We start from the raw sequence: 20253 nt of genomic DNA on the forward strand, positions 1-20253 counted from the left end.
TCACGCCCACTTTACCAAGAAATTTTACGGGGGACTTTATCAAACGGACCTGGCGCGGGTAGTACAAAAATGTGGTGCCAACTAATCATGAAATGATTCAGGATGCAATTTTCAGTTTCTGAGAAGGAAATGGTCTTTGATAATGGAAGCGTGTGGAGGTGTGGGAGAGGCGGAGAGAGAGAGGGCAAGAGAGTGTAAGACAATAGACTGCCCTAGACCCGCAAATGACCACGGAGGGCCACCTCAGAACCCCAAATGGCCATTGAAACTCAACATAAGCCCAACGGATGGCCACTTATGGCCGTCGTACAATCAAGATTGGGTGCTGTACAAGAGCCCTGGATGGCCACTGAGGAGGCATTAAACCCTGAAGGTCGCCGCAGAACCCTGGGTGGTTTCGAGAACTGTCGTAAAGCCATGTACGACCATTGTGGGTCGTCTTAGAGCTCGGGGTAAGCACCGAGGTTGAGGTAGAACCCTAGGTAGCCAATAAAGGCCGTTACAGAGCTTTTGGGGCTCTGAGGGAGACAATAATCCCTGGGTGTCACTGAAGACCAACGTAAAACCTGAATGATCACTAATAACCATTGTAGAGTCCTTAAGGGTACTAAGGGTCCTCCCAGAGCCACTAAGGGCCCTCCCAGAGCCATTAAGGGTCTTCCCAGAGTCACTAAGGGTCTTCCCAGAGCTAGTAAGGGTCCTCCCAGAGCCACTAAGGGCCCTCCCAGAGCCACTAAAGACCCTCCCAGAGCCAGTAAGGGCCCTCCCAGAGCCACTAAGGAGCCCTCCAAACCGTGGGGAATATTCCCAGAGTCACTAAGGGTCTTCCCAGAGCTAGTAAGGGTCCTCCCAGAGCCACTAAGGGCCCTCCCAGAGCCACTAAGGACCCTCCCAGAGCCAGTAAGGGCCCTCCCAGAGCCACTAAGGGCCATTCCAGAGCTAGCAAGGGTCCTCCCAAAGCCACTAAGGGCCCTCACAGATCCTGGGTGGTTCTCTAGAGTTCGGTTTGTCCAACGAAACCCACTTTAAAGACTTGAATGTCCACACAGGTCTTCATAGAGGCATGAACGGCCACTGAGAGCAACACTCCGACACTCACTTGGATGTGGTGTGAGGGCGGGCGGGCGGCCTCTCTGCTTTAACCTCACATATCCTCGCTCACAAATTTCCAACCATAAGCCTACATGAAAATTTTGCTTTCCTTCCCTTGTACGACAGAAAACAGCTCGAGGAAACTGTATGATTTATTTGTGTGTGTGTGTGTGTGTGTGTGTGTGTGTGTGTGTGTGTGTGTGTGTATTTATAGTGAAACAGGAACAAGTTGGTTATCTTCTCATACAGCGGGTATATTGCGGTCTGAATACAACGTACCGTGTGTGTGAGTCACGGGCATTCAAGTTTGGTGGAAAATTTTAATCAAATCTCTTTGGACTTAACACTGGGGTGGGCGGGCGGCTCCACACACTGTAATGAAATACTAGTTTGCCGCATATCAGTGGTACATATATATAAAATTTCTGTCGTATATGAAATGGTTATAAAATTAATCTCAATCTCTTATTTATTTTTTTATATTATTATTATTATTACATATATCTCCTGTATTATCCATCTTATCCAATTGTTTATTGTGGATATTCTGACAACATAAAATTTATCCCGAGATTAAATAAAATAAAGAATATTAGTGGATGTTTTAGTGATAACACAACAGGGACAGTTTACAGGATCTGACTCGTCGAGAAAACCACATCCAGATTATTTCAACAGCTAGTCCACTTGGTTGGCTCACACACACACACAAACACACACACACACACACTTAAAACTAATGTCACCTTTCATATCCCTCAATAATATCTTGTGTGTGTAATACATTCCTTTGTGGCGGCGGTCAAGTGCACTACTACCTTATGTATCGAGGTATGCTTTCACGACCTGATGTACAGCGTCCGCGAACAGTGCAATATCTCAAACGACCTTCACACACACACACACACACACACACACACACACACACACACACACACACACACACACACACACACACACACACACACACACACACACACACACACACACACACACACACACACACACACACACACACACACACACACACACACACACACACACACACACACACACACACACACACACACACACACACACACACACACACACACACACACACACACACACACACACACACACACACACACACACACACACACACACACACACACACACACACACACACACACACACACACACACACACACACACACACACACACACACACACACACACACACACACACACACACACACACACACACACACACACACACACACACACACACACACACACACACACACACACACACACACACACACACACACACACACACACACACACACACACACACACACACACACACACACACACACACACACACACACACACACACACACACACACACACACACACACACACGACTCTTTTAGGATTCTCTATAATGGAAAGTACATACACAAACTCACATCGACACAAACTCACATCGACATACACACACATCTCACACGTACACATCAACTCACCTGGAAATACACACTGCCCCCTCCACTCACACACTCGTACAGTCATACACAAGAACTAACAATGATGAATGAGCCGTCTTGTATAATACCTGTCCGTCACATCTGTCTCTTGGGTGAGTGAAGAAACAGGGTCAATGAGAATCCCCTACCCCCTTCCCCTCCCTTATAAGACCCCCTTCCCTTTCAACCCCCTCCCGCCAATCAACCTCCTTTGAGACATTTCCCCACCTCCTCCTCATGAGCCCCCCCTTCCCTTACCCCAATTCACCCCTTATGGACGCCACTTCGTCATCATTATCACCTCACATAATGTTCCTGACTCGTTTGTTTATCCCCGTAATCAATAATCGATACTGATAGCCCAAGATGATGTCTCAAGCTAGTGGTTGTGTGTGCTGCCCACCTGCTGAATCACACAGGTGGTATCAAGTACTGGTAATGGCAGTGGTGGTTAGATTAGAAAGGTAGGGAGTAGGCTAGATGACATACTAACACTCATGTACTGTAGGTAGTAGTATTAGCAGTAGTAGCAGTAGTAGTAGTAGTAGTAGTAAGAGAGGCTTTACGATTTAAACCACCTTATTTAACTCACCCAGGTACTCCCCAACACCCAAAATAATAAGATGAACGAGAACTATATTTTTCCTTTATAGATCGCACTTACTGTACCATGATAAAGAGAGAGAGACAACAGGTTCTCTTCTCCTCATGGCACTGAACTGGTATTGAAACCCCATGCTGTAGGTGGCCAACTAGGACACCACTAAACACGGTGTATAGGAACACAAATGGATACGTGGGAGGTAAGTTGAGAGGTGGCAAGGCAGGGCAGGGGAGGGGAGGGGGACACTTAGAGCATGGGGAAGTGAGAGGGGAGGGGGGAGTGGGAGGGGGGGAAGGGGAAATAGGCAATTACGGAGATAAGATAGAGATATCTCCTGCCGTCTCCTATAAACATGGTGTATTCTTCCCTTGGTGGTCTGTGGCGCAGTGGTTAGCAGACTCCTCTCGCAAGTAAATGACCCTGAGTTAGATCCCCGGACAGAGTGAACCTATGAGCAGGTTTTTGTACGCCATTTGCTCCTTGTGTACCCATACCCAGCAGTAATTGGTGTATGTATGTATGAATGTGTGTATGTATGTATGTATTTTAGTCGATCGTATACCGGGGTAATGGATAGCCAGTGCAGTTGGGTAAGTGTCCGGTCTTCCTGGAGTGTACTGAGTGTGGTTATGCTTGTGGCAGTTTCTACACCTTTAAACAAAACTAATTCTCAAGTTGATCTTACTTTCGACCAGCCTGGAACACGGGAGATCGACTATTCCTCAAGGGGTTAAGTCATCGTCCTCGAAGGGTTAAGTCATCGACCTCAAAGGGTTAAAACATCGTCCTCAAAGGATTAAGTCGCCGTCCTCAAAGGGTTAAACCATCAAAGAGTTAAATCATCGTCCTCAAAGGGTTAAATCATCGTCCTCAAAGGGTTAAATCATCGTTCTCAAAGGCTGAAGTCAATCGTCCACAAGGGGTTAATGGTATAATTAGTCGTCCAGAAGGGGTCGTAATTTTTCGGATACAATTTTACTTCCGTCAGAGAGCTTTGATCTGTCTCTCTCCCTACCTCACCCCATGAGGAGGGAAAAATGGAGAGGGGAGGAAATTATGACTCTCTCTCTCTCTCTCTCTCTCTCTCTCTCTCTCTCTCTTCTTCTTCTTCACTTCCTCCATTATCTTTTTCTTCATTTCCTCTCCTCCCCATCCGTCCTTCCTTCTCTTCATGCTTTCCCCTTTCTCACTTCCTTACCTTTAATTTCTCTCTTTCTTCCTTCCCCTTCTTGGTTTCCCTTCCTTCTTTTCCTCCCCCTTTCATCCGTTCATTCCGTCATTTTTCCTTCCTTTCCTTCTCCCCATCTTTTCCCTTCTTCCCTCCCACCTACCTTCCTTCCTTCCTTCATTTCTCATCTCTTCCTCAATCATCCCACCTCCATCCTTCCCCTCCTCCCCCTAACTCCTCCCATCTCTCCCTTGCTTTCCTCATTCTCCCTCACCCCCTCCACTCTACACGCCGTTGGTACTCTTCCAACACGCCCATCATCACGATTAAAACAAACATATCCATAGTGAATATCAGCAGTAAAAGAGAGAGGGGGAGGATAATAAACGAATCATTAATTACTAAACAATTTTTAAAGCACCAAGTTTGTAATTCTCCTCCTCTTAAGTATTGCCATATTCCTGCTTATTTTTTTGTTCATCAAGAAACCTTTTAATAAACTTAAGAAATGTCTGGTACATAGTATATATTATCCATGGTTAAAGGTGGATATATTGAGCACCTTGATGTGTTAAGCCCTGCACGTGAGGTGATGGGGTGGGGAGGGGAGGGTCTCGGACACGTGAATTTAATGCATAAAGTGATTGATAATGATTGAATATGTGAATTGATCAAGATATTGCTTCTAGTGGTGCAGCAATGTTCTTAGTATTGCAGCATTGTTCCTAGTGTTGCAGCATTGTTCCTAGAGTTGCAGCATTGTTCCTAGAGTTGCAGCATTGTTCTTAGTATTGCAGCATTGTTCCTAGTGGTGCAGCATTGTCCCTAGTATTGCAGCATTGTTCCTAGTATTGCAGCATTGTCCCTAGTATTGCAGCATTGTTCCTAGTATTGCAGCATTGTTCCTAGTATTGCAGCATTGTTCCTAGAGGTGCAGCATTGTTCCTAGCGGTGCAATGAAGACCTCCTTGTGGCATTCACTTAATCAATAAACGCGTGGGTCCGACTGTGGTCTACTCACCCGGTTTCCTCTCTACTCTACCATATCAACACGTAGCTCTCAAATCCCTCTTAGATCCTAACATGCCCCCATCTATAGTACAGGTATCAATATAAGGTTACTGTCTCTCTATTACGTGGAGTCGGATACCATTCAATAGTTTATTTTTCTTCGCATTTAGTTCCAGTTTACAATATACATCATCTCTATTTAACGATGGTATGGATCCGTATTTGTAGAGTAATTAGAATATTTCGGTTGTTAGTTAATATCTAATCCCCCTTCTCCTCCCTACCTCACCCTCCCTCCCTCCCTCCCTCACTCTCTCCCTCCTTCCACTTATCCTCTTCCCAAACAGATGGTTCACGTGTTAATTGATGATGTTTTCCTCCTCAGTGCCGGTGTCTACCATAGCGGGCGTGGCAGGAGCTCCCTCACAGCTGCCGTGCGTAGTCATACAGAACCAGCTAGGGGACACGCCCATCCTGGTGCTCTGGTATAAGGACGGTGCTCGCCGGCCATTCTACACGTGAGTGCCTTTGACCTTTGACCTCTGTACAGTATATACGTTTCCTCTCGTTTATTTACCTCCACACATAATTAATTAGCCCTTGACCTTTGCCCGTGTATGTAAACCATTAGTACTACTCTTACTTCTACACCATCATTCTTTACCGTGACCACTGTATAAACTCCACTTTAGTCCAACACATCATCATTCACCATCTACATTCCTCACACTTTATCGTCTATGACACTACTTACGCATAATACCGCTTGCAACTCGGTCAAGTATAGGTAAAACACTCACCTCTTATCTCACACACACACACACACACACACACACACACACACACACAAACAGATCATTATCACCTTATCATTGTAAAACGAAATATACCTGTCACTTAATTACAGGTATACACTATCGATTAATCACCTAACACCCTGGTGCCTCACTGTCATTAAAGTCATTCACCTCTCCCTTACATACCTGGTCAGGGAACGGTGTATACCTCAAACATTAATTACACCAATAAGAACAAGACATAACATTACATCAATAAGAACAAAACATAACATTACACCAATAAGAACAAGACATAACATTACATCAATAACAGTAAAAGATACATAACATTATATCATCAACAGAAACAAGAAAACTATCACTTATGAGAGGTCAAACTTCAGGGTCAATACAGGTGTGTACAGGTAATTCGGGGCGTAATTTAAGGTGTGGAAACTCACAGCAGGTGTGCTTTGTGAGGTGTGTGTTTGACTGATGGATGGCACTGAATGATGTATAATTTCACAGGATACGGATGCCTTTTTTACCTGTGGAGGGCCAGTTATATGTGGGACAGAGGCTCGTTGTATGTGTGTGTGTGTGTCTGTCAACAGGATGTGGGGGAGGAATTATGAAGAAGGTCGATCGTCTTACGCGCGTGTATATGTTTCTGTGGTGAGTGTGTGTGTGTGTGTGTGTGTGTGTGTGTGTGTGTGTGTGTGTGTGTGTGTGTGTGTGTGTGTGTGTGTGTTACCGCTCGTGTTTCAGGGAAGTTTGCATTAAAACCCCTGATATGCCGGACTTGTATGGCCCAATATCAAGGAATAACCCAAGACGACCGGACAACTCGCTAACTGCACTGGCTAACCATAAACCCTATTTCAAACTCCACCAATCAAGGAAAACTGACGAAAATAAATTTGACTTGAGGATCGAACCTGGGACCACACACACACACACACACACACACACCTTAAAACTCGGTCTCCCAGGTGGTACTAATGAGTCAGTTAATAGAGACATAAAAGAATGCAGTAAAAGACCTTAGCACTCACAGTCAGCTACACGTTCCCTCCCTCACGTAACATCACCTCGTCATAACATCACCTCGTCATAACATCACCTCGTCATAACATCACCCCGTCATAACATCACCTCGTCATAACATCACCCCGTCATAACATCACCTCGTCATAACATCACCTCGTCATAACATCACCTCGTCATAACATCACCTCGTCATAACATCACCCCGTCATAACATCACCCCGTCATAACATCACCCCGTCATAACATCACCCCGTCATAACATCACCTCGTCATAACATCACCTCGTCATAACATCAGCTGCAGCTCCTTCTACCAGACTGTAACTCCCGACAGAAATAAAAAACGTCGCGTAGATATTCTTTTGTTTTCATTGTTTATTTATACTTAGCCAAAAGCCTAACAAAAAATATAATAGCGGTTTGTTGGATTGCTAAAGAAAGTATAATTTAAAAAGTCACCCTGAGCTTCTATTTATACCTATGCGGTAAAACAAAGGTTAATTATACGGAGTTTCTTACAACATCTGTCAGCTCATTAAGAGAGACATTACCTGTGAAAATAAAAACTACATTAGTATATCAATAAAGTTTATATATTTTTTTGTGTATCTCCAAAACATTATAACTCAATTATGCTATTCTTACCGACATGTAAATGATATCACCGGAAGATAAAGCCACCCTAACCTAACCTAACTTAACCACGATAACCCACCTCCTCTTAACACCCACACCACCAACCTAATAGTTACTGCCCTCTGAAGCCTTGCTTTTTAGCACACCATTATACACAGACACCCTATAGTTACTTTGCCTCTGAAGCCACACAACACCATTAGCTTCAGACACCTAGTTACTGCCCTCTGAAGCCTCACACACAGCTTCAAACATACACCAGATAACCATAAACATAAAGCCTCACATTGACAGCAGCTCCTCAACACAGCACCTGACCAAAGCTGCCCCCACCTCACTGGTCAGGGAAAACGTCCAGATAGGTCATTAACAAACAGACGTATTCATTAACGGAGGAGTTTCTGTTGTGTTTCATTAAGAACCTCGCCATTAAGGTATTAGGTAAACATTACGGCCACTAAGTCCTACGCGTTGATATTGCCATGACCGACTGACTGATTGATTGAACCGAGCCGCCCTGAGCAAGAAGAGGCGGAGTAGGCCATGGTGAGATTCTGTACATTTTACTTATCAAATAAATCACTTTTATCTCTCTCTCTCTCTCTCTCTCTCTCTCTCTCTCTCTCTCTCTCTCTCTCTCTCGTTTTATTTCTATATTATTAATCACCAAGTTTAAGACACATTTATTAAGTGTTATTGCTGCGTGAAATTTAGGTGCTTCAACTAGCAAGCACCGAGCGGGCCTTGCAGCCTAACAGCGAACAACTTGTTAACAAAAACTTTGAGGCAACACAAAGCCTCATCATTACCACCGTTATCACAATATTGATTTACCTGCATCGTCCTCCACACCCACCTGGTAAACTTTGCATATTATTACCAATAAGGTGAAGAAGATAGGCAATATTCTCAGCGATGTTTTTGCAATTTAGTGCAACATTTGTTCAGCTTTTCCAACACCCAATTTGCTTAAAACTGAAGGGCTGTAATTTTCTTAAGATTAGAGCACAATGGAAATTTGCCTGAGATTAGGTTAGGTTAGGTTAGGTTAGGTTAGGTTAGGTTAGGTTCTTCACTATCTGGCGTATGGAAGATTAATAATATAATAGCCATCTGAAGGTGAAGTATCATCTTCTCTGGGCCTTTATTACAGTCACCTCTACTTCCCTGTTTGGTTTTCTCGACACACTAACACACGAGAGTAATCAATAACACGAACATTAACATGAACATAATTAAACAATAACAAAGACGACGACAACAACATTTTCATCACTCAGTCGAACACGAAGGTATGGCGTCAGCTGGTAATGTACACAACTTCCATCAAAAAAGAGTAAACTTCTACATCAAACTGCCAGAGTATCACACACACACACACACACACACACACACACACACACACACACACACACACACACACACACACACACACCGATCATTGAATTCCTCGATATTGGAATCCACAGGTCGTGTAGGGCGGCGTGGATACAGCATACAGCCCCACTAAACCTTCGGTATACAAGGAGGCAGGCAATATGGCCGTAACACCATCGACCAAATACCTAAACTTCCATAACCGTGAAATTAGGTACCCATTTACAGCTGGGTGGACGGAGGGTATTCAGGCGCCCACCATTTGGTCACCACACCTTAAAAAACTTCCTGCATACTCCAGTAAAACACCGTGAAAGGATATGATTAAAGAAATACGTGATGTCGAGGAAACAGGCCACAAGAAATTTCTCAGAAACTCACTAAATATACTCGCTTACACCTACAGTACACCGCTTCCTGGAGATAACAGAAGTATTTATAAGGTCACCCCATTAACAACTGTAGATGATGATGATTATACGGGGTGCAGGTGGGAAGCCTTCACACACACACACACACACACACACACACACACACACACACACACACACACACACACACACACACACACACACACACACACACACACACAGAGAGAGAGAGAGAGAGAGAGAGAGAGACGAGTATAATAGCGTTATGTTGATGGAACACATTTACTCAACACTGTGTCACTGGGCGCTACACACTATAACATTTTCGGGGTCGCCTTCAGCCTTTCTACCTGTGTATCCATCCAGAGGCTTAACTGCACCTCTTATTTTGGCCTGGAGACGTTTGGAATGTGACCATAACTTACACACCTCCTCCGTTCTCCCCCTTGGACAAAGAACACAAAGGAACAAGAGACCATGAATTCTGGGCATTATGCTTCCGCCTCACGAATATGCACTGATAGCCTGGTGGACGACTGTGTTGTAGGGTGACGTCGTCCCTGGGGGGAGTCTGTTGATTGGTCAGGGAGGTTACAACGTCACGCTAATTAAGGAATATGAACTTATAATGACAGAACAGAATAAATAGAGTGAAAGCTAAACAATTCGAATTAACTAACGAGGAGGATTGTAAAATGAGGCGTATTTTAGGATTAGCCGTACAGGTGTTACAACAAAATACCAGAGAGAGACTGTCACTCGGACTCACGGTAGACTGGTGAAGTAGCGTGGCACTCAACAGCCGGACTAGCGTGGCACTCAACAGCCGGACACAAAGCTAGAATTCCGAATTTTGCAGGACATTTCTGGTGCTGTTGGGAATAACCGTAACACTGCGAAAGATATCAATGTGTTGCTATGGGGGGGGGGGGTATATTTGTTCCTCCAATTTCAGTGTTATTCCGAATTAGCAGATATAACGTTGGCTGGTATAATACTGTACGAATTATCGGTATTTAAATATTATGCTGTATGATTTAGTGAGGTTTCTCTGTCACCCCAAAGGTTGTATTAACAGTGAGTGCATTATGAGAGATATTTTAAATTAACATAATTTCAACTTAGTTCTAAAGGTTAAAATTAAATATTCGTAACGAAAGCGTGTCGGATATTAAACATCTAAAATAATTAAGTATATTTTAATACTTAAAAACTTATGTAAATACAGCATATGTTTATATTACAATAAAACGTATTCTCGTTGATTTAACTAACTGGGGAAAAGGTCTTTATATTTGGTTATTACAAGGGAATGATTACACACATAACAGTTATTGCTGACAACGCCACAACACTCAGCATTTATTAATTACTGACAATTAGAGTAAACAAAATAAAAAGTGAAATGTATTAACTATAGAAGCGTCCGTCACACATGACAAATGAAATCATCTCTACGACAGCTGACAGTTCCTGCATGACGCATGACAATCATCCTTTGACAGTACAGTACATATCTCACCATCATCCCTCTACTGTATATTACAGCTGTCAACCTTCCCTCTCTATGACGACTAATCCCCAGTGAAGTTATATTACATACGACTGTACTCTATATAACAGCTGGTAGTCTAGTCTCGTCTCACCTAACCTCACCTCACCTAACCTAACCTAACCTGACCTGACCTAACCTGACCTAACCTGACCTAACCTAACCTATCATAACCTAACCTAACCTAACCTTCATCGTATAGTACAGCTCTCAATCCTGGCCCCGTGTAGTGTCTTAACAGCAGTGCCTCTCGATAACAAATGGTAACCTCCCTTCTATATAGCACCTGAGAACCTTCAATATATGTATATAGACACTGAGCAACAAAATCTATCTGTGTTAGTCCCATCATGACCTTTCTGTCTACCTATTTGCGTGTGGACAATGTGCTTCCTTGGGTAGGTGATAACTAGGGTGTTTAAATAGAGTGATTAAGGTTAGTCATTAACGATTAAAGACTAAAATATAGATGTTAAGTGTATGTATGTTCGTCATATTGTCCTCTACAGCGGTAAGTTAACCATCGTTGCTGTTGTTATCGTCACACTGTTGCCCTGTTTGTTTTTTTCCCTGAATGTTTGGGGGAAAAAAATCTGTTGAAAGAAACACTTCGACCCCTACACAATAAAGGCTTTCAGTACAGGGGAATTGTAGGGGAGGGAATGGAAAGTGGGGGATGGATGTGTGCGTGAGAGAGAGAGAGAGAGAGAGAGAGAGAGAATACAGAGGGACTGATAAAGGGGGTGATGTAAAAATGTATTAGTAAAAAAAAAAGTAACATCCCTTTTATAGCAGCTAATTTAATCCTCTGAAATTTAAAATATTTATCAATGACTTTTATTTCTTCAATAGTTAAAGAAAAACTTCAAGTAATACTTTTTCATGGTACATAAAAAAAAATCATACAAAATAGAATATAAATTTCTCGTGGAATTTTAATAATTTTTAACTGAAATTCACGGCTGCAAAAAAAAAAAAGTAATACCTTGAAAAAAATACGTATTATCGGCAACTCTAGTACATGTAGACACGGGATGGTATAAAGTCTACGGTAACCGCCACCCACGTTTAACTACCAACACCCTCTACAGTCACCTCGGCATCTCTTCTGTGTCACCTCTTGAGTTTTGGGGCTTCGTTGGTCAGCCTAATGTGTTAATCGCTTATGACTGACTGACTTACTTACTGACTGAATGGCTGGCTGTCTGGCTGGCTGAATGATTAACTGACTGACTGACTGACTGGCCAACCGACTGACCGATAAACTGAAAGTCAGAGCGGTATAATATTAATTCGTAACAACACCTCTCCCTACACACCGTCTTTCTTGGGGAGACTTTAAGCCGCTGTACGGTATATGGAAGACACACACACACACACACACACACACACACACACACACACACACACACACACACACACACACACACACACAAGCAACAGTCTTACGGATAAACGGGCAAGCTCTTTACCTCTTATCTGCTGTTGGCTCTCTTAAGTGAACGACAAGGAGAGGACTAAGTGAACGACGAGGGGGAAGACTTTAAGTGAACGACGGCAGACGAAGGGAAAGACCAGTCACCACTACCCAGACACTTTATCTCTCTATCATCTCTCCCCAGAACTACCAAGAGACACCACCAATAACCTCATATCTCTATCTCACACCATCTATCTCTATTTCTTAACACTCCTCAATTCTCTCAACCATCGCTACCTTACACAATTACAAAGAATTTAATGAAATGAAGTTAATTACACTCTAATTACCAATACCTGTCTAATTCTGTTCTTTTTTCCTCGCCTTTTCCCTCCAGACTCGACCTGCGAGAGAGTGGGGACAAGGAAGTGTATGCTGACCCAGATATCAAAGGTCGTGTGAGGTCAGAGCTGAGGGGGAGTTACCTGACCCTTGACCCTCTGCTGGGGTCAGATGCCGCCAGGTACAAGTGTCGTGTAGACTTCCAGGATGGTCCCACGAGGTCAGCCCTTGTCAACCTTACTGTATATGGTGAGTGTGTGGCCACCTTTACCCCCTCCCCTTACCCTATGTCTGTTTCGTTAGCTTCACGGTAAGTCTCTCTTCCTTCTCTGCTCCTCCTCTTCATTCTCACTGGATAGGTTTGAGTTTTTGTGGTTTCTACTTCCTTCTATTCTGTCTCTATTTACATCGATTCATCTTTACATCTCGTTACTTTCACTGCAATGTACCAATCCTGTGTTCCTTTTTCAAATCCCCTTTTCCATGATACTTTACATACAGAGTAAATTATGTAATCAAAATATGATACTTGTGGGGTAAAGTGACATAGCCTGACTGAAACCGCAATAATACGGTGATTAAGTTGGGCTGTAACTACAATAATACACTAATAATGTAACTATACTAATAGAGTGCCTGTGTTTATGTACTTTTACAGTGGTACCGTCCCGTCTCGTGGTTCAAGACGAGAACAGCCGAGCAGTGCCAGCCGGCAGCCTGGGTCCGCTCACCGAGGGAGACAAACTCACCCTCTACTGCGTCGCTACAGGCGGTAGGTCGTCCTCCAACCTCCCTCTCTCTATTTAAGGGTTGTAGATCAAACGGAACTTAGTCCTAATAGAACGTATCCTAACCATTGAGGTCGAGTCCCATTTGGGCCATTAGGACTGGGACCCATTAAAACTTCGATCTACAGTATAAGGGCAGGGAACGACTTGAACTGGGTTAAAAAACTAATGTTTAGATTAAGTTATTGGTAACTTACGTTGGTAAGTTAGGTTAGGTTAGGGTAGGTCCCATTTGGACTAGAGCAAACATGACGCCTTCAAACTTAACACATACTGACCTCTCTTGTCTTTCCTACAGGCCGGCCACCACCCAAAGTCACCTGGTGGAGAGGGAACCACCTCCTAGCCAACCGCAGCCTCGTGCTAGGCCAGGACGGCACCCTCTTAGCCTCTCAGGAAGTCAATGGAGGCCGCCTCATGAGCGTCGACGTAGGCATGGGAGTGATGTACGTGAGGACGGAACTAACCATCCCCGAACTAACCAGAGATTACGCCAGGGCCAACCTCACCTGTAAAGCCTCCAATAACAACATCACCGAGGCGCTCTCCACCACCATCTCCCTCGACGTTTATTGTGAGTGTCCTCTCTCTCCCTCTCTCTCTCTCTAACCTAACCTAACCTAACCTATCCCAACGTACACCTAACCTAACTTAATCTGACGACCCTCTGGTTGTATCAGTTAGCTGGAGTTTAGTCACTTCGTCACCATCTGCAACATTAATAATGCTCGTCCGTCACTGTCGTGTAAGATACAGTCGAGATCAAAAGTCTTGTCATACCTTTTCTGCTGCTTCACCGACGCCCCAGATTCATTCTCGTGAACCCGAAGCAGAAGACACTGATCCATTATACCGCCCATAAATGCTATTCGGATTCACAAGTCTGAATTTCGTGCGTTCGTGACTTTTGACCTCGACTGTACACTATAACGATCCAATTCGCGTATCATCCCTGTATGTCAAGCAAACCTCACCTTAACAATGACCTTAACGATGAACAATTAAAAGAGACAATTATGTTCACAACTACAACCTCCCAAACTGTACCATGCTCAAGGTGTTCAGAAATAAACTTTTTAAAGCATGTATTACCCAGATAAATATAGGAGTGTAACCTGGAAATAATTAATAACGATAATAATTCACTAAGTTTGGTTTAGAAAATATTAGGAAAATAATTCTTCTTCTACTCCCATAATAGAACTTAAGACCATAATGGAACGAAGCACGAATAACTTTAACCCCTTACGACATCGTACTCGAGGATTAACACATCGTACTCGAGGATTAACACATCATACTCGAGGATTAACATCGTACTCGAGGATTAAAACATCGTACTCGAGGATTAACACATCATACTCGAGGATTAACACATCATACTCGAGGATTACACATCGTACTCAAGAGAATGGACCATGGTCGCCTTCAAGGGTTAATATAACTTAATCAGAGTACACTAATTCACTGTACTCAAGAGACTAAGGTAAAGCACTACTCAGTTATCGTGTTCCGTAACGTGAATTCAGTACACGTCTTAAACGTAATGTATTATGTATCTTACCGTAATTAATAACAGATCCTCGAGAATTTACTGTACACGTATTTGACTTACTTTTACCATAATTCACGGATCATCATAATGCCAAAAAAAATGCACAACAGGAACGTATCAAGTTGAACAAAATACACAACAGGAACGTATCAAATTAAAAAAATGCACAACAGGAACGTATCAAGTTAAAAAGATGCACAACAGGAACGAAAAATATTTTGGAGGAAAAAATGGAGAAATAAAACCTACACCACTAAATATGTTTCCCCAGCCTCCATAACGTGGGTTCCTTGGGCTTACACAGCGAAGGAGTAGTGAATACCCCCCCCCCAGCAGCTTATGAACTGAGGTAATCCCATGTCACCTGGAAATGCTGCGACTCCACGGTGAATTGCCTAGGGTCTTGATGACAGCTGATCAAACACCTTGAGTTGGGTCTCTGCCAGCCTCAGGGGGTACACGACGAGGAAGAGGAAGAGGAGGAGGAGGTACTGGAGGAGGAGGAAGAGGAGGAGGAGGTACTGGAGGAGGAGGAGGAGGTACTGGAGGAGGAGGTGATACAAGAGGAAGAGGAGGTGCTGGAGGTATAGGAGGAGGAAGAGAAGATACAGGAGGAGGAGGAGGAAGGAGGAGAAGATACAGGAGGAAGGAGGAGAAGATGCAAGAGGAGGAAGAGGAAAGGGGGGGCGGTGAGAGATGACTGAATAAGCTGCCATTAGACCAGTTTAAGCTCCCAGCTCAGCTACTGTATCAACCAACCTCTTGAGTCTCGTGATGGATATTGAAGCCAAGACATATGGCTGAAATATATTACAGCTAAGACATATGGCTGAAATATATTACATCTAAGACATATGGCTAAAATATATTACAGCTAAGACATATGGCTGAAATATATTACAGCTAAGACATATGGCTAAAATATATTACAGCTAAGACATATGGCTGAAATATAGTACATCTAAGACATATGGCTAAAATATATTACAGCTAAGACATATGGCTGAAATATAGTACATCTAAGACATATGACCGAAATATATTACAGCTAAGACATATGGCCGAAATATATTACATCTAATACATATGACCGAAATATATTACAGCTAAGACATATGGCTGAAATATATCACAGCTAAGGCAGATGGCTGAAATTAATTAGATAAGACATGGCTGAAATATATTAAAGCTATAACATATGACTGAAATATATTAGATAAGACATATGGCTGAAATATATTACATCTACGACATATGGCTGAAATACATTACAGCTAAGACATATGGCTGAAATACATAACAGCTAAGACATATGGCTGAAGAATAACCAAAGATAAGGAATCAAGACTACCCGACAGCTTCAATGACCATCAAAGCAAAGACACATCCCTGGAAGCTAATTAACTTATCTTTTCCCCCTTCTCTTTATTTTATACCTATTCTTTCTTTTTCTCTTCCCCATTCTCATTATATATCTGTGTAATTCTCTATTCATCTCTTTCTCTCTCCCTCCCTTACTTTCACTCTTTATCTATTCTTTACTTTCACTCTTTATCTCTTCTCTACTTTCACTCTTTATCTCTTCCTTACTTTCACTCTTTATCTCTTCCTTACTTTCACTCTTTATCTCTTCCTTACTTTCACTCTTTATCTCTTCCTTACTTTCACTCTTTACCTCTTCCTTACTTTCACTCTTTACCTCTTCCTTACTTTCACTCTTTATCTCTTCCTTACTTTCACTCTTTATCTCTTCCTTACTTTCACTCTTTATCTCTTCCTTACTTTCACTCTTTACCTCTTCCTTACTTTCACTCTTTACCTCTTCCTTACTTTCACTCTTTATCTCTTCCTTACTTTCACTCTTTATCTCTTCCTTACTTTCACTCTTTATCTCTTCCTTACTTTCACTCTTTATCTCTTCCTTACTTTCACTCTTTATCTCTTCCTTACTTTCACTCTTTATCGCTTCCTTACATTCACTCTTTCCCGTTTAATTTTTTCTCTAATATTTACGATAAACTTTCAAGACCTCAACATCATCCACCCTCTCCTTCTGTGTGTTGCAGTGCGGCCGTCGTCAGTATTGGTGAAGGCGCCAGAGAAGCCTTTGGTGGAGGGCGCCCGCGAAGCCTGTGTGTGTGGCCTCCGGTGCGTACCCCTCAGCCTCTATCCTCTGGGAGAAGACACAGGGAGGCAAGACCATCAAACTCAAGGGCACGGTAAGTCTTCTCCCCATGGCCTTGATCAAGTCTTACAAAATCTATTTTAAGTCCAACACAAACAAACACAGACACACCGTACATTGTTGTCAGCCGAACATTAACACCCCCCCCACCAATACAACCTGCAACAGTATATACCAAAAAGTTTCCTTATCCTTCTGATACACCTCGACAAATTAACTTATGGGACACCCTGTACATAAATCACATAGGAGTATTGGTATAAATGTTTGCTTTGATTTCTGATATTATATATTTTTCCTGTATATTTCAACGACACCTTCACGTTTTATAACACTCGAACTTCATTAAATTAATTGGCAAATTCAATTCCATCAAGAGGGATATGTTTAAATACACGAAAACTATTTTATTTATCATTATTGTAACTTCGTATATGATTCTTATCTGATGAAATTAGTTGATATATTACTTTACTTCTGCAGGTAATCATTTATTTAGTGGCACTCTTGCCTACATTCTCACTAGTGCCACTCTCTCGTCCCCTACAGTCACGCGTCATAGGGGACACCACCTCGTCACATGTCAGCCTGGTGCCTGAGGCGTCTGACCACGGGGCGAAGCTGACCTGCCGGGCACACAATCCTAACATATCAGTCCAGGGCGTCCACACCTCCACAGTCCTCCAGGTGACTTGTAAGTACCAATACCCTGATGATACACCTGAAGCAAGGGTGACCTAATTATGTTACCTGTGTCACCTGACGTTTCATACCTGCAGGGGGAGGGGGGGAGGAGGGGGTCTTAACTGTTACCAAACTATCTATAGGGCCCACCATAAAGAGATGACTAGTTATCAAGATTTTTACCTGTGTCTGAGAAGGTGGATAGGCAAGTAGAGATCGATGAACAGGTAGATAAACCGCTGATTATCTACGTATATAGAAGGTAAATATTACTCAGATTATTAGAGAATTAGAAACACACACACACACACACACACACACACACACACACACACACACACACACCCCGATTGGAGGGAAGGTTGTTGGTTGTGGTCACGCGTAAAAATTGTGAGAGAAATAACATTACGACCGACACGCCAGCAGAAATAGTTCGCTTTATCTCACTCGCCATAAATATGATAATTGACTTATCTGCAAATTCCCGCCCACTTTGTAAGCTTCAAATGTATTTTACTGCTAATGGTGACGATAACTAGGTCATAATGTTTGCAAATTCCATATATCGAATTTGCATTTATTTGGATTGAATTACCATGCACTCTTTTTTTTTTTTTACCAGGCATCGAATACCCATTAGTGGCATCGAAGGCTTTATACTTTCACCGATCTGAGGGGTATTTAATCCTCTCTGTGAGCTGTTACTTACACTACTAAAACTCTTTAATTGCTACCAGGACGCCCAAGAGGAGGCCTTAAAATCATAACCATAATTCTCTTATCAGTTTTTGTAATGGACACAAATTCCTCCCTCGGTATTTGTATTGGAATGGAATATTTAAGCGATAAGAATCTTCCTATTGTGAATGGAGTGAAAGTCAATAAAGGACTGTTGGATTATAAGTACAATTTATACATGTGTGATTTACGTGAATAATGAATATAAATAATCCTTGTTATTATTCATTACATTATATTATAGGAGTTACTAATGTCTGTCGCCTCTAGTTATGAAGTTGTTTATTATTATCATTATTATTATTAATTTCTTTGTGCATCTTTTCATCCATTTCATTCTTCATTTAGTGTTCTCGTGTAGTAGCTTATCACCTCTCTCTCTCTCTCTCTCTCTCTCTCTCTCTCTCTCTCTCTCTCTCTCTCTCTCAACCAATCATCTCCAGTAAACTAAACCACTGCTCTCTCTTTCTCTCTCTCCCACCTTACAAACAGTTGCTCCCAGGGTGAAACTCCGGCTGGGGGCTAATCTAGGTGACCGACCCATAACTGAGGGCGTGGACGTATACTTCGAGTGTGAGATCTCCTGTAACCCTCCAACCCGGGACGTAGTTTGGAACAAGAACGTGAGTATTGATGACCTGTGAGGTTGAGGTGAGGGTGAGGTGGGGTTGAGGTGAGGTTGAGGTGGGGTTGAGGTGAGGTTGAGGTGAGGTAGAGAGATGGGAGTGTAATGTAGGAGAGAGGACGAGAGGGAGAGACAATATAATGAAAGATGACATAGAGGGAGATAGAAGGAGGAGATACAGGGAGAGATGATGGATAAAGGTGAAGACAAAAAGGGAGAGATAGTAGAATATGAGAGATGGCAGAGGGAGATAGAAGGGGAAGACACAGGGAAAGATGAATGAATATGTAAACAAAGAGAAGACAAGAAGAAAGACGAAAAGACAGAAGAGGAATAGAAAGGAAAGAGAGAAACAAGGGAAGGTGAATAAATAAAGACAAAGACGAAGAAGAAGAGGAGATAGATGAAGACGGAGATTACATATAAAGAGAGGAGTAGGGAGAAACAGAGAGATAACGCAGAAGAAAATATGAAGCGGAAAGAAAACAACCAAACAAAAGAGAGAGAGAGAGAGAGAGACTAAAACGGAACAAAAAACAAACGTAAAAAAACAAAACAATAAAAATAGGAACAAAAAGAAAGAAAATAAGACCCGTCTGTTTTGAGTTGAATGGCTAGATCTATATGATACGTCTTGGAGTGGTATTAAAGGCTGTAGATAATGTCACATACAAAATTGCCGATATAAAGTGAGTTACTCTTTCTATTTATAATGAGACAGGGTTCAGAAAATATAGAAGCGAGGAGTTTGTGACTTTGACATTTATGG

General features: G+C 42.5%; 1 protein-coding gene across 1 annotated transcript in view; it reads left to right on the plus strand.

Moving 5' to 3' along the window:
- The first annotated feature begins 255 nt into the window (after positions 1–255).
- LOC121855810 (nephrin-like) overlaps positions 256–20253 on the plus strand; it is a 38121-nt gene continuing 18123 nt past the window's right edge. Inside the window, exons 1-9 of the mRNA XM_042350924.1 lie at positions 256–419; positions 594–754; positions 5769–5901; positions 12965–13158; positions 13568–13681; positions 13996–14271; positions 17319–17471; positions 17964–18131; positions 19352–19482. Of these exons, the coding sequence (XP_042206858.1) occupies positions 256–419; positions 594–754; positions 5769–5901; positions 12965–13158; positions 13568–13681; positions 13996–14271; positions 17319–17471; positions 17964–18131; positions 19352–19482 (1494 nt within the window). The remainder of the gene's footprint in view (positions 420–593; positions 755–5768; positions 5902–12964; positions 13159–13567; positions 13682–13995; positions 14272–17318; positions 17472–17963; positions 18132–19351; positions 19483–20253) is intronic.

The sequence above is a fragment of the Homarus americanus genome, unplaced genomic scaffold (assembly GCF_018991925.1).
Source record: "Homarus americanus isolate GMGI-L3 unplaced genomic scaffold, GMGI_Hamer_2.0 scaffold48202, whole genome shotgun sequence".
In the NCBI taxonomy this organism is placed as follows: domain Eukaryota; kingdom Metazoa; phylum Arthropoda; class Malacostraca; order Decapoda; family Nephropidae; genus Homarus; species Homarus americanus.